Source organism: Nasonia vitripennis, chromosome 2 (assembly GCF_009193385.2).
Source record: "Nasonia vitripennis strain AsymCx chromosome 2, Nvit_psr_1.1, whole genome shotgun sequence".
NCBI classification, from domain to species: Eukaryota; Metazoa; Arthropoda; class Insecta; order Hymenoptera; family Pteromalidae; genus Nasonia; species Nasonia vitripennis.
Window position 1 is genome coordinate 8,689,801 of NC_045758.1, and position 11,637 is coordinate 8,701,437.

An 11,637-nucleotide genomic window follows, 5' to 3' on the forward strand; every position below is an offset into this window, starting at 1 on the left:
ATAGCCTTCGGAATCGTTGAAAGGTTGAATCGTATTGATTGGAAATTGGTGTACTCATTCGGATGTGTTTCAAGAGAATAGCCCAGATCAATCTTTCTCCCTTGATCGTCGTAACGGTGAGGATTTTTCGGTAAATTATTAGCATTTTCACCAAATATATAGTATTTGTAAAGAACATCGTAACTATCGTAATACGAAATCAGATCCAAAACGTCCATATATTTGCTGTCGTATTGAACTTTGACCGTCTTTTGAGTTGAACAGTCAGAAGGATCGATGACAATAAGATATATCCAGTGCTCTTCGGTGGTGTAATCTTTTTTGTAGCAATTACGAATTTAATACAACTAGTAATACAACTTTGTCACCGGAGATTCCAATCGAAGAAGGTGCGGGCAACGCGAGGTCGCAACTTATTTCGCGTTTCTGCTGATTATTGCCACTGTCGATCGAAGTTAGAAGCAACTGATGTGTGTAGCCGGAAGTAGAGCGTTCATTCTTGACGGTTACAGTGAAGACTTGATTATTTATGGTTACGAAATCAGGTTCATTCTTATAATTGACTTTAAATGACGTTACGGAACTCGTAACATCAACATAGTCTGACTGCTTCTGACAATGACTGAAGCAAATTAATGCTGAGAATACAATAACGATTAGACTCAACTTCGACATTTCAATACTGATAAATGCGAAATTCCTGTAATAAAAATGCTCGAGTTAAAACAAAATTTCGTAAGGGAATGCGCAAAGCGATTCAACATTGAAACGCAACTATGATCATGAATTCTAACTATTCAGATCATTCAAAGAAATATTCAGTAATTCTAAATTAATATTGAAATACAATTACCGATCTGTTCTTTTTTACCGTGCTTGCAACTATACTTACTTTATTGCCGACAGCATAGCTTTATATACCATGTCTGTAAAGTGGATATTAAATTTAATGAGATGCAAAAATCAATAAAAATTTTGATTGAGGAAAAAGGAAATGCACTAAAAAAATGTACACAAGTACACGGTAACTACTCTCTTTCAAAATATTTTAAAAACCTTACAATAGTATTACGCTTTCCCCAAATTTTTGAAACAGTAGAATATTACCCGCATAGAACTTTTGGGTGACTTTTTATCGATGCAAACGAATTATAATGTACTATACTTGTAATTTTATCTACTATAAATTGGTAATTTTTCCAGGCCGAAATAGTTGCTTCATTTTCGTAAATTTCCAAGTGGTTAATCACTCTGTGCAATTCTAAATTCCAAGTATATTCATTGTCATGTCCGTAGAATGTTACACAGTCCGTCACGTCTGTTTTCCTCCGCATTGATTATAATAAGTACAATACCTCTATACGCGCGAGTTGAGTTTCGTGAGAAGAAACAGGACAGATGGACTGATAGAACTGACACGCGCCTTTTCTCGAATGAATGAACTTGAGGATTTGACGGGAAGGAGCGCGTGGCGCGTGCATACCTCTGTATTGTCTTATTAGAATACGTAAACGCACGTGTGTCCGTGTAAATCGATTTATTATTCAAAGTACGTGGACATGAGCTGTCGCCTCCAACTTCGTCTTTATATTGGTGTAAGGGTTATTTTGAATTTGTTCTCAGAACTTGTTGAATGACATGCAAGCCAGCGATAAACAAATTCTATTTCGCTGTGCGCATCCACACATAATCTAGTGTAAAAATATGATGGTCAGCCCACAGGCTCAGGGGTTCATTTTTTATGATTTATTTTTACAAGCATACGGTAGCGCAGACCCTTTTTTCCATATTAGGATTAATAAGGTACAAAAAAGGAATCCGGCATACAAAAAATCCCTGCCAGCCATAATAAAGCACGAAAATACATCGCTGGGAAAATTTCTTCCAAAAACACCAGGGCAGAGCATTCCCTGCAGGTATAACTATCGCAGCCGAAGACCTCCGAGCGAGTAGAAGGCGTGCAAGTGTCAGACATGTGTTGACCGGCTGTCGTTGCACTCCGCGCAGTGAATTTCATGCCGCATAACGCGATGCACGTTGCGCAAAGCTATTGTTCCGACAACGCGTGTATAACGCAAGGCCGAACGGATTCCGCAGCTCTTCTCCTTTTCCCACGCGGATTCTGAATAATGTTTGAAATTCGTGGATATAAGTTGATATACTAGCGTAAACAAATTTTGTTTTAACAAGGACAAAACTGTAAGGATGGATTCACTGTAAAAGAAAATGTTACGTAAAATACAAGTCCCAAGACAAGTCCTGTGGTTTTTCGAAAATGAAAAAATTCAAACGATGATAAATTATCAGTTTACTTATAGTTCAGGGCCGAATAAAATTTGTATTATGAAAACAACTGATCCGCGTTTGGTAACTTTTTGAGTTTCTCTTTACTTTAAAAATGTGTCAACAATTGTGCTCCATAATTTTAAATGATTGTAAAGAATTTAGGTTACAGCGTTTTTACAGTTGGTTCGAAATACAATAGTGAATTGAATGTTGAAACATTATACAAAATGTCTCGAATATGACATTTCATGTCCGATATGAGCTCTAACATTCTAGAAAATAATTTGGACAACATACACGTAATGGTTTTCTTGATTTATTTATAAACAATTATTCTTGACGTAAGATATAATATAAATTTCTATCTTATTCTATATCGCCAGCTATATAATATGTACATTACAGAAAGTAAATCTGAGCAAAAGCGAGAAAGCATCGCTCGCACAAAACCCACAGATCCACCGCACTTTTTCATCTACCGGAAGAAGTATATACGAAACATCTTTTCTTTTATGCACGTCCTTGCACTTTTCTTGTATGGCAATTACTAGCAAAAGAGAACCAGAACGAATATGTCACCTTCACGGCTCGATATTCTTAGCAGCTCATAAGCTATAGAACAACAATATAATGGCGATTCGATAAGCCAGTTCAAAATGAAATAAGCTCCCAGAAAAAAACCCCTCTCGACACTAATTTCGTTTAAAAAAGCGTTTTCCGATTCACATCCTTCATATCCACCTCTCAGTCGGCCCTATAAACCAGTTGTGAGCCTACCAAGCTCCATCGTTAGAAATGAAAATGGACATCTTCCCTGCTCATCACGTCTCACTGCAGAGAGAGAGAGAGAGAGTCTGAGACTCCGTGAGCGCCGATTAATCGCGCGAGAACGGCGGACATCGCATCCCTTCTGAAGCGCGATCCAGAACGCACGCGCCACATCTTCTTCCTATATGTATGTACCTGCAGGCGGATACATGTAATGATAAGGAGAAGCTACGCATACGCGAGAAAACGTGTTTTCGTCCAATTTGTAAAACGGGTTCTTCTGAAGGCTTGTCCTACAGAAGGTATTCAGCACAAGAGTTTGCTGATAATATTGTCAATTTAGTATTAAATTCCGATTCTTTTATTAGTAATTTTAAATTTTGACAAACCTTAACGTTAGTAAGTCTTCGGCAATGAGATAGTAAAGAACAGAATAGGATTTTTATGCGACACTTGCCACAACTGATACTATATATCAGTTATTGTCATATTATCTAGAACATTCATGTCTATACATAATTTTAAAATGTTTTATTGTGGTGTTGTATCACGTGGAAAAGTATATTAGAATTGTTTGGCGCATGGATACACAATTGTCCCCAGTTGTAGACAATAAATGGTTACACCTTGAATTTAGTAAACATGTATTTTTATATATTTGCCCGCCCTACAAAATTGATGAAAATATAAAAATTGTTTAATTTTTAATATGCATCGAATGTATTTATACGTTTTCAAAAGAACGTATCTATAGGCTCGTAAATAATGGAAGAATAAATATAATAATAAATAAATAGCACAATGTCAGATATGTACCAAGATTTTATACAACAGGCTGCTAATGCCAAAGTTCCTGATACCCTCACATCAATGAAAATTAATTTTTTTAATAACCATACTAGATTACTTACTGAGTAATTTGAATAAATTCAGATTGCAAGACCAATAAAATTGCCAAATTTGTTTTGCAAAATCAACTCTTCATTTTGAAACAACACATTTCATGGAAAAAAGTTGTCAACTTAATTCTCAGAACAACAAGATGATAAGCAATAAAATATAATATGTGTATCAACAATAAATTTATTGTTCTCATACTAAACATATGCACTTCGTATAAATAGTTATTTTATATACTTAAGATATGGTGAACTTTCGATATAATTAGATAGGTCTTATCAATTGATATTTATTTTGGTGAAAAGCAAATAATTTAGCAATTTCGACTCCTATAAATACCTGAATCACACTCGGAAAATGCAAGATCGTAAAGCTACTGCTTTACCGAGTTCTTCAAGCCGGATCATCGGTCTAATGATGTGAGTATAATTTTTTGATTATTGTGTCCGCAATGCGCAATCATATATAATATATGTATTAAAGCGATCACACTGTGAGCACTTTAACTTTTTGTTAGAAATAGATATGAAAATTGATCACAGTACCTGTAAATTAGATTTAATTATTTTAGTTACTTTTGTATTTGCTATAAAAACTAATTGTGCATTTATTAATTTTTTTTTAGATAATGGCAAACTGAATAACAAGTAATTTCTACAAAACTGATTAAAAATGGGAAAAAAACTGTCGTCTTTCTGTCTTTTGCTCCTATTTTTGGGATATCAGTAGCAGACCGCCGATGCGAATCCATTTATTGTTGCAAAACAAATTTTTAATCAGGGTAAAGAAATGTACGAAAACTTTCAAGCACTAAAAAAATTTTGAGATAAGATAACTGATCAGAAAGTAGTAGAAGAAACAGTGTCAAGAGGCGAAGTCAAAATTTTATAAAAAATTGACAGTGTTACTGATAGTATTACTTTAAAGATGACTTATCAATTAAATTTTCCACGCTAGATAATAAATTAACTACCAAAACAAACAAATTGTAACAATTCAAATAATGGACTTTTACTGTTGTAACACAATATTCTACGACACAAAATGGCATAAGTATATGCTTTAAAATTTTTTAATGATTATTTTCAAATATTAAAATGATTGCCAGATAAAAAAATGAATTTTTCAATTTGTATTTGCGATGTTATATCGTGTTATAGTACTAATGGTTGATAATGTAGATATCTATATGCAGTATGTAGATATATTCAATCATAGGCGGCAGCACCTATCTATTGTTGATTTTGCGGGACATTTGAAAAATAAAATACTTAGTCTCAGTTTCAGTGCCATCGGCATGGTTTGTCTGGCAACATGTTGTCGTGTAGTGTCGCGTGAAAGACGTTGCCCTTGAATTTTTAGAATACATGTTTTTAAAATACTTGCTAAAATGTTCAATCAAGAGATTGAATACAGTGAGAGCGATGGCTTTATTAGAAATAAAATGTTGTTCTACAAATCGACAGGTAATGTCAGTTTTTTTTGGCCAAATCTAATGCAATCGACGTTGCGACCTAACCTTGTTTGTTTATCTATTTTGATAGATCGGCCAGTTGTAACTAATTTTAAACCAGTGAGAGGAACCAAATTTGCAGAATCTGTGACTTACTCGTTTTTTAAAGAAGTTTTTTTACCTCAAGGTTTTCCTGACTCTGTCCACAAAGACTATGTGCCATATCAGATTTGGGATACATTGCAGGTGCTTTTTTAAAAGTATATCCTGGATTGTGAAATTTTAAATAGCTAAGCAAATAATCATTTGTTATATCATTATAAAGGCATTCGCTAGTACTATTAATGGTACCTTGACCACACATTCGATAATGAGAGGTGTTGGAGTTGGAGAATCAACAGCAACACCTTTAGCAGCTGCAATAACATGGATTTTAAAAGATGGGACAGGAATGATTGGCCGGATTATATTTGCTTGGTGGCAAGGGTACGTAATATATACTTTTAGTATTCAAAATAAGTTTGAAATCTATCTATAACTTTCCCAAATCATTTCTTTCATATTTTACTTATATGACAAATATATTTTTCAGTAACAACTTAGATAGTCAGTGTAAAAAATGGAGACTCTTTGCAGATATTCTTAATGATGCTGCAATGGCCTTAGAAGTAACAGTGCCATACATATCTACTTTTTCTTCCTATACATTATGTCTTACAACAGGAATGAAAGCCATTGTAGGAATTGCTGGTGGAGCAACAAGAACTGCCATAATGCAACATCATGTTTGTATTTCTATAATTATTTGATGTATTGTATTCTTATTTTTTTTAAATCCATGTAATTTTCAGGCTATTAAAGATAACATGGCTGATGTATCCGCAAAAGAACATAGCCAAGGGACACTTGTAAATTTGGCAGGATCTATCGTTGGGATTTTGATACTTTTATTGATTAATGAAAAGTAAACTCTCATTTGGCTATATTACTTAAACAACTATAATATAATATAATAATAAATTGCAATATTTATATCTTTATTTTAGGTTTTTTATATACGTGTGTCTTTTACTAGTCATAGTCCACATTGTTTCTAATTACTTTGCGGTGACATCACTAGAGTTAAATACTCTTAATGAAGATCGTTTATGCTTGATAATTGAAGATTATATACTTAATCATACCATGTCGAATGTAGAAGACATAAACAGTCGTGAATCTGTGATTATCCTTTTAGAAAAGCCAGGTACACTTATATTGATTTTTATTTTTTTACAAATTTTGATTTAAAATATGAAAAAAAATGTTTGCAGCAAAAAAAATTTTTGGATTTGATATTGAAATTGGTGTATCTTTTGAATCAGTATTAAAAATGAATTTGATAAACACAAAGGATGTTAGGTTTTTATTAGCACTATTTCAGCGGAGAAAATATTTGCCTGTAATGGATCTTAAAGCCAAGAAGATTCATATAATTTTATCAAAAGATGCAGATGATGATATCATATTAAAAGCATATTTTCATTGCTGTGTTTATGCAATGATAACTAGTAGAATGATAGGATTTTGTCCAGTAAGTTTACACCTATTAAACTATCATATTTGTACTGTATTAAAGTATATTTCACTTGGTAACATTGTATAATTATTTTAGCGAGTGTTAGCTAAAAAAAAATGGAGTGGACCATCATACCCATTAATGAGAATACTAATGTTTCCTGAAAGATTTTCTTTGATACTGAGTGAACACGATTCACAAGTATCTGCAGAATTTGTATCTGCAGTGGATGAAGTTGTTTTTGAAGAATGTTACATGTTTATTAAACTACTAGATGACAGTGGTAAAATTTAATTATTACTATTTAGTAATTTTACATATAAAATATTTGTGTATTCATATTTCAGCATGGGTAGTAAAAGCTAATATGCTACCTATCAAACCTTGGAGAGGAGCATGGAAGTAAAATTACATAGAAATTATCAAAACATTCAATCAAAATTAATTGTATGAAAGTTATATTTTTATTAGCTAATTTATTTATTACGCATTTTAATCAAAAAAATTTCTTAAAATTATATATTTTAGAAATATTCGCATTTGCAAACTCTGTTATTTTTTTAATTTATTCTGTGAATAATGTTTTTTTTTATTTTCATTACTAATCATTTCTAAAATTTAATGCATACTCGGCGAATTTAGGTATTGCTAACTTAAACATTTGAAAATTTTTAGTTAAAAAAAGTGAGAAATAAAAGGAAAGAAAATTAAATTTTATCAATTTCAAAGTTTTTCTAATTTATTAATCATGAACAATAAATTACATTATACGGATACCAGCGAGTTAAATCACACAAATTTAGTTTAAAAAAAATATACTTTATACCTATAAACTAGGCATAAGGAAGATCATATGTATGTATATATATATAAGGAGCCTTGAAGGGGGAGGGGAGTCAGTATAATAATCGGCCGTTGTACACAACTTACACACATTGGACAACATCGCGTCATATAGGATTTGCGAAGAGATGAAAATTTCATACTTTTTAACTTGAAGTAAAGATAAACAAATGAGGACTAAGAACAGTATGTTTTATTTGTTGAATGATTCGTTTGTTCACAGTGATTCTTACTTAAAGCAATACCTGTTTAAAAACTTAAATATTTTATTGAGACAATCATAGGTTAGGTTATAGTATATATAAAAGATAACACGTGTAGAAGTTTAACGAATCTGTGATTTGAAATAAAGGTTTTTATTTAAAAATACAAAGAAAATCGGTTATCTTATTAGTTCTGCCAATTATTAAAAATTAAAAATGTCAAAAATATTCACGCCAGTGAACCAAATAAGGTTAACCAATGTTGCTGTAGTTCGTATGAAGAAAGCTGGCAAAAGATTTGAAATTGCCTGTTACAGGAATAAGGTCATTTCTTGGCGTAATAAACTGTAAGTTATTATTAATTAGATTCATTTTACATTTGAGAATTCGTCTTATATTGAATAATGATTTCAGAGAAAAAGACATTGATGAAGTACTACAAACGCATACAGTTTTCATGAATGTATCAAAAGGACAAGTAGCCAAGAAAGAAGATCTTATCAAAGCCTTTGGTAAAGATGATCAAACAGAAATTTGCAAAGAAATTTTGGAAAAAGGTGAACTACAAGTTTCAGACAAAGAAAGGCACTCAGCTTTGGATTCCATGTTCAAAGACATAGCTACAACTGTTGCTGACAAATGTGTCAATCCAGAAAGCAAACGTCCTTACTCTGTTTCACTTATAGAAAAAGCAATGAAGGATATTCATTTTTCAGTGAAACCTAATCGAAATGCAAAGCAGCAAGCATTAGAAGTAATAACACAATTGAAAACAGTTATGCCATTGGAGAGGGCGCAAATGAGGTTAAGAGTTTTAGTTTCTGGTAAAGAAGCAAGGAAACTGAGGGAGAAAATCGTAAAATTAACAACAAAAGTAGAATCAGAAGATTGGAACAGTGGCTCATTAGATTTAGTCTGCTTGATAGATCCGGGTCACTATCGTGAAATTGATGAGTTAGTCAGGGCTGAAACTAAAGGCTCTGGAGTTTTAGAACTGTTGAATTTGAAAGAAATCACAGAAGGAGAAGAGGTTTTGGAATAGTGTTATTCAAAAGTTATAGTTTCAACTTAAGTTAATAATTTATCTAGTTTAAATTTTATTAGTATATTGATGATGTTGATAGACCTTGGATTTGATAAACTTGTTTCATTTTCTTTATACAAGCAAATTATTCAACTTTTGATTAGAAATCAGAGAAGAGTAGTAATGCTTGACTTATTGTTTTGTAAAAATCACAACTCATTGTCAGTTGCCAGTATTGATGGTTTGAAAAATTTATGAATACTGTAACTTAATATTTTAATCATATATTTTTATAAATGCTATTTACATTAATATAACATTTGTTCACAGATAAAATATACATTTGATAATTTTTCAGTTGTCGTTTAATAAATAAATATTGTGTACATATTTATACATAACAAGGTGAATTGAGAATCTTTTTTTTGTAACTTCTATATACAAATAAGTCTGACGTGTAGTTAAATCAGTTTGTAAAAAGGCAATGACTAACCTGCATCCTTTAATGCTTCATTGTACTGTTGTTATTTTCACCATTGAGCAGTTTGAGAATTATTTGATTATGTTAGTATATAAAAAACAATGAAATGAATCATTTAAATACAATGAGTCTTCAAAGTGCTCTTATCTCAGTAAATTATTTTTCCTTTGAGACTTCTGCTCGAGGTATATAAATATTTTCTGTGCGCTTATCGCATTTGGCAGCAATACGAGATGTAGTTAACAAGAAGTCTGACAGTCGTTTTAAATATGTTTGCGCCGCTTCATCTACAGCTCCATTAGTGACCAAGGGCACTATACTGTGCTCTGCTCTTTTGCATATAGTTCTGGCAACATGCAGCGAAGCACATGCTTTACCTCCACCCTATATTAAAATAATTACATTTTTAATTTAATTAGTATTAATTTATACCCAAGTATAAATAACAGAGCAAAAGAATCTTCAGCACTGAAACTAAAAATTTAGTTACCGGTATGATATAATCTTCAGGAGGTGGTAACAGTTTTGAGTATTCTGCAATCCATTCTTCGAGATCTTTAGTGTGTCTATCTTCAAACGACTTGGCCTGTCCTGGTGTGGATCTCAGTATAGCATGGTGCAAGTCAAAGAGGATCATTTGAACTCTCTTGAGCTTGTCAACGTAAGGGTGTTCTTCTTTGCTATCATTTGCAAATTCTCTAGCTAGTCCTATGTAAGAGGTCAGTTCATCTGTAGCGCCCAAAGCATGGTGAACCTTCTCGTCCTTAACTTTGGACTCCAAGTCCGCCAATCTAGACACTACGGGAGTTTCGGCTACATTGGACGAATCACTCGAGCTGAAAATTTGAATGAAAAGTATGGATCAGTGAGCTGAAACTTGGTAAGTCAGTCCCAAGCCAAGAAAACGCTTCAAAAATCTGAAAGTCAACTAATGAGATCTTCAGCTTTCGACATAAAAAAGATTCTGAGTACACAGAAGCAGGAATAGGTAGGAGGTTAAGTGTAGGAAAACACGTGCTGAAAAACTTGCCTGCTTCTAAGAGTCGTCTGGGTGCTGGCTTTATACACGAGAAATGATCTTCTCCAGGCTGTTCTCGCCAATTCCATCTCTGCAATGAAGCACAGTTCACTTATGAGCTTTCGCCTCTCTTTTACGACAACCCGCGACAAAAACACTCACCATTCGTTTGCAAAGTGCGCGATTCAGTGCCGCTGAACCTTTCGCCTCTCCCGGCCGAGAATAATACAGCTCCGTATCCTGCGATAAGTACTTGCACTGCGTAACGTAAATACGCCGATACTTATCTGCGATAAGGTGCGATAGTACTTTCAAGCACTCACCCTCGCGCTCCGAGTATTGTTAGGTATATATATATGCTGATGAGCAGCGAGTTTGATAAGACTGCAGCGCTGCTATCGCTCTCATGGCGTGCGTGTTTTGGCACTGATTCGGGAGCTGTGCTGCCCTCCTATCACAATCACACGCAAGTTGTCAACTTGTGCTGCACAGGCGCATGCGCAAGGGTAGTGAATGAAAAAGGCGCCTAGTTTTGAATTCTATGCCCATTAATTTTTAATTCGGGGGAGGGGGGGATTAATTGATAAACCATTAAGCTGAAAAACAAGGTCAACTTTAAGAGGCTTCAAGTATCCAATGGAAATTCCGGGACTTGCCCACTTTTATTGCTCTGTCGTGCAAGGATAATTTCATCAAAGAATAGGTGTGTAAATCGGCAAATTCCCGATGCGTCAACGCGCAAACAGCTTCGTTGAATTATAGCTCACGCAGTGTAATAAGAGTACGATCGCACAAGATCGAGCTAAGCTATTCGCGCACTGATAGCGTCGGAAATCTCATATTTACTTTGATAACAGCCTTTTTATGGGATGAATCATCAATTCGTTTATTCGTTCTTTTCCAAAGGTGTATAGAATGAATTAAAAAAAAAAAGAAACAAATGAAGATTCAGTGACACAGTTATTGAATTAACCGTTCACCTCCCAACGCAGCGTTCATTCATAAATAATCATGCTACCCTTGCGTCAGACGAATATAAATCGTTATTTAAAGAGAGCGATTGACACACGAGTGTTATACTTAAGTGCACAGCGGAAAAAAAG

The 11,637-nt window shown here is 33.6% G+C and overlaps 4 protein-coding genes across 4 annotated transcripts; 3 read left to right on the top strand and 1 right to left on the bottom strand.

The window, feature by feature from the left end:
- The first annotated feature begins 5,223 nt into the window (after positions 1 to 5,223).
- LOC100118697 (RUS1 family protein C16orf58 homolog) lies at positions 5,224 to 6,653 on the top strand. The gene is made up of 4 exons (XM_032596561.1): positions 5,224 to 5,420; positions 5,499 to 5,653; positions 5,733 to 5,893; positions 6,000 to 6,653. Exons 1-4 carry the CDS (start codon positions 5,345 to 5,347, stop codon positions 6,214 to 6,216), a joined length of 609 nt encoding a protein of 202 aa, XP_032452452.1. The 5' UTR covers positions 5,224 to 5,344; the 3' UTR covers positions 6,217 to 6,653.
- Positions 6,274 to 7,371, top strand: LOC116738511 (RUS1 family protein C16orf58 homolog). The gene is made up of 5 exons (XM_032597152.1): positions 6,274 to 6,371; positions 6,454 to 6,653; positions 6,721 to 6,980; positions 7,062 to 7,248; positions 7,313 to 7,371. Exons 1-5 carry the CDS (start codon positions 6,274 to 6,276, stop codon positions 7,369 to 7,371), a joined length of 804 nt encoding a protein of 267 aa, XP_032453043.1.
- On the top strand, positions 7,223 to 9,541 carry LOC100114988 (ribosome maturation protein SBDS). The gene is made up of 3 exons (XM_001604121.6): positions 7,223 to 7,248; positions 7,313 to 8,358; positions 8,426 to 9,541. Exons 2-3 carry the CDS (start codon positions 8,228 to 8,230, stop codon positions 9,051 to 9,053), a joined length of 759 nt encoding a protein of 252 aa, XP_001604171.1. The 5' UTR covers positions 7,223 to 7,248; positions 7,313 to 8,227; the 3' UTR covers positions 9,054 to 9,541.
- Positions 8,476 to 10,971, bottom strand: LOC116416195 (corrinoid adenosyltransferase). Its single transcript, XM_031923793.2, has 4 exons — positions 10,697 to 10,971; positions 10,547 to 10,625; positions 10,007 to 10,352; positions 8,476 to 9,900 (listed from the first exon to the last, which is right to left on the bottom strand). Exons 2-4 carry the CDS (start codon positions 10,621 to 10,623, stop codon positions 9,673 to 9,675), a joined length of 651 nt encoding a protein of 216 aa, XP_031779653.1. The 5' UTR covers positions 10,624 to 10,625; positions 10,697 to 10,971; the 3' UTR covers positions 8,476 to 9,672.
- Between the last annotated feature and the right edge of the window lie 666 nt (positions 10,972 to 11,637).

Coding starts and splice junctions, on each gene's coding strand:
- LOC100118697 (XM_032596561.1), top strand. CDS start 5,345: ATGTTCAATCAAGAGATTGAATACAGTGAGAGCGATGGCTTTATTAGA. Junction 5,421..5,498: donor GTTGTTCTACAAATCGACAG/GTAATGTCAGTT, acceptor CTATTTTGATAG/ATCGGCCAGTTGTAACTAAT. Junction 5,894..5,999: donor ATATTTGCTTGGTGGCAAGG/GTACGTAATATA, acceptor TATATTTTTCAG/TAACAACTTAGATAGTCAGT.
- LOC116738511 (XM_032597152.1), top strand. CDS start 6,274: ATGGCTGATGTATCCGCAAAAGAACATAGCCAAGGGACACTTGTAAAT. Junction 6,654..6,720: donor TATCCTTTTAGAAAAGCCAG/GTACACTTATAT, acceptor AAATGTTTGCAG/CAAAAAAAATTTTTGGATTT. Junction 7,249..7,312: donor TAAACTACTAGATGACAGTG/GTAAAATTTAAT, acceptor TTCATATTTCAG/CATGGGTAGTAAAAGCTAAT.
- LOC100114988 (XM_001604121.6), top strand. CDS start 8,228: ATGTCAAAAATATTCACGCCAGTGAACCAAATAAGGTTAACCAATGTT. Junction 8,359..8,425: donor ATTTCTTGGCGTAATAAACT/GTAAGTTATTAT, acceptor TAATGATTTCAG/AGAAAAAGACATTGATGAAG.
- LOC116416195 (XM_031923793.2), bottom strand. CDS start 10,623: ATGGAATTGGCGAGAACAGCCTGGAGAAGATCATTTCTCGTGTATAAA. Junction 10,353..10,546: donor CAGACGACTCTTAGAAGCAG/GCAAGTTTTTCA, acceptor TCAAATTTTCAG/CTCGAGTGATTCGTCCAATG. Junction 9,901..10,006: donor CTGAAGATTATATCATACCG/GTAACTAAATTT, acceptor ATTTTAATATAG/GGTGGAGGTAAAGCATGTGC.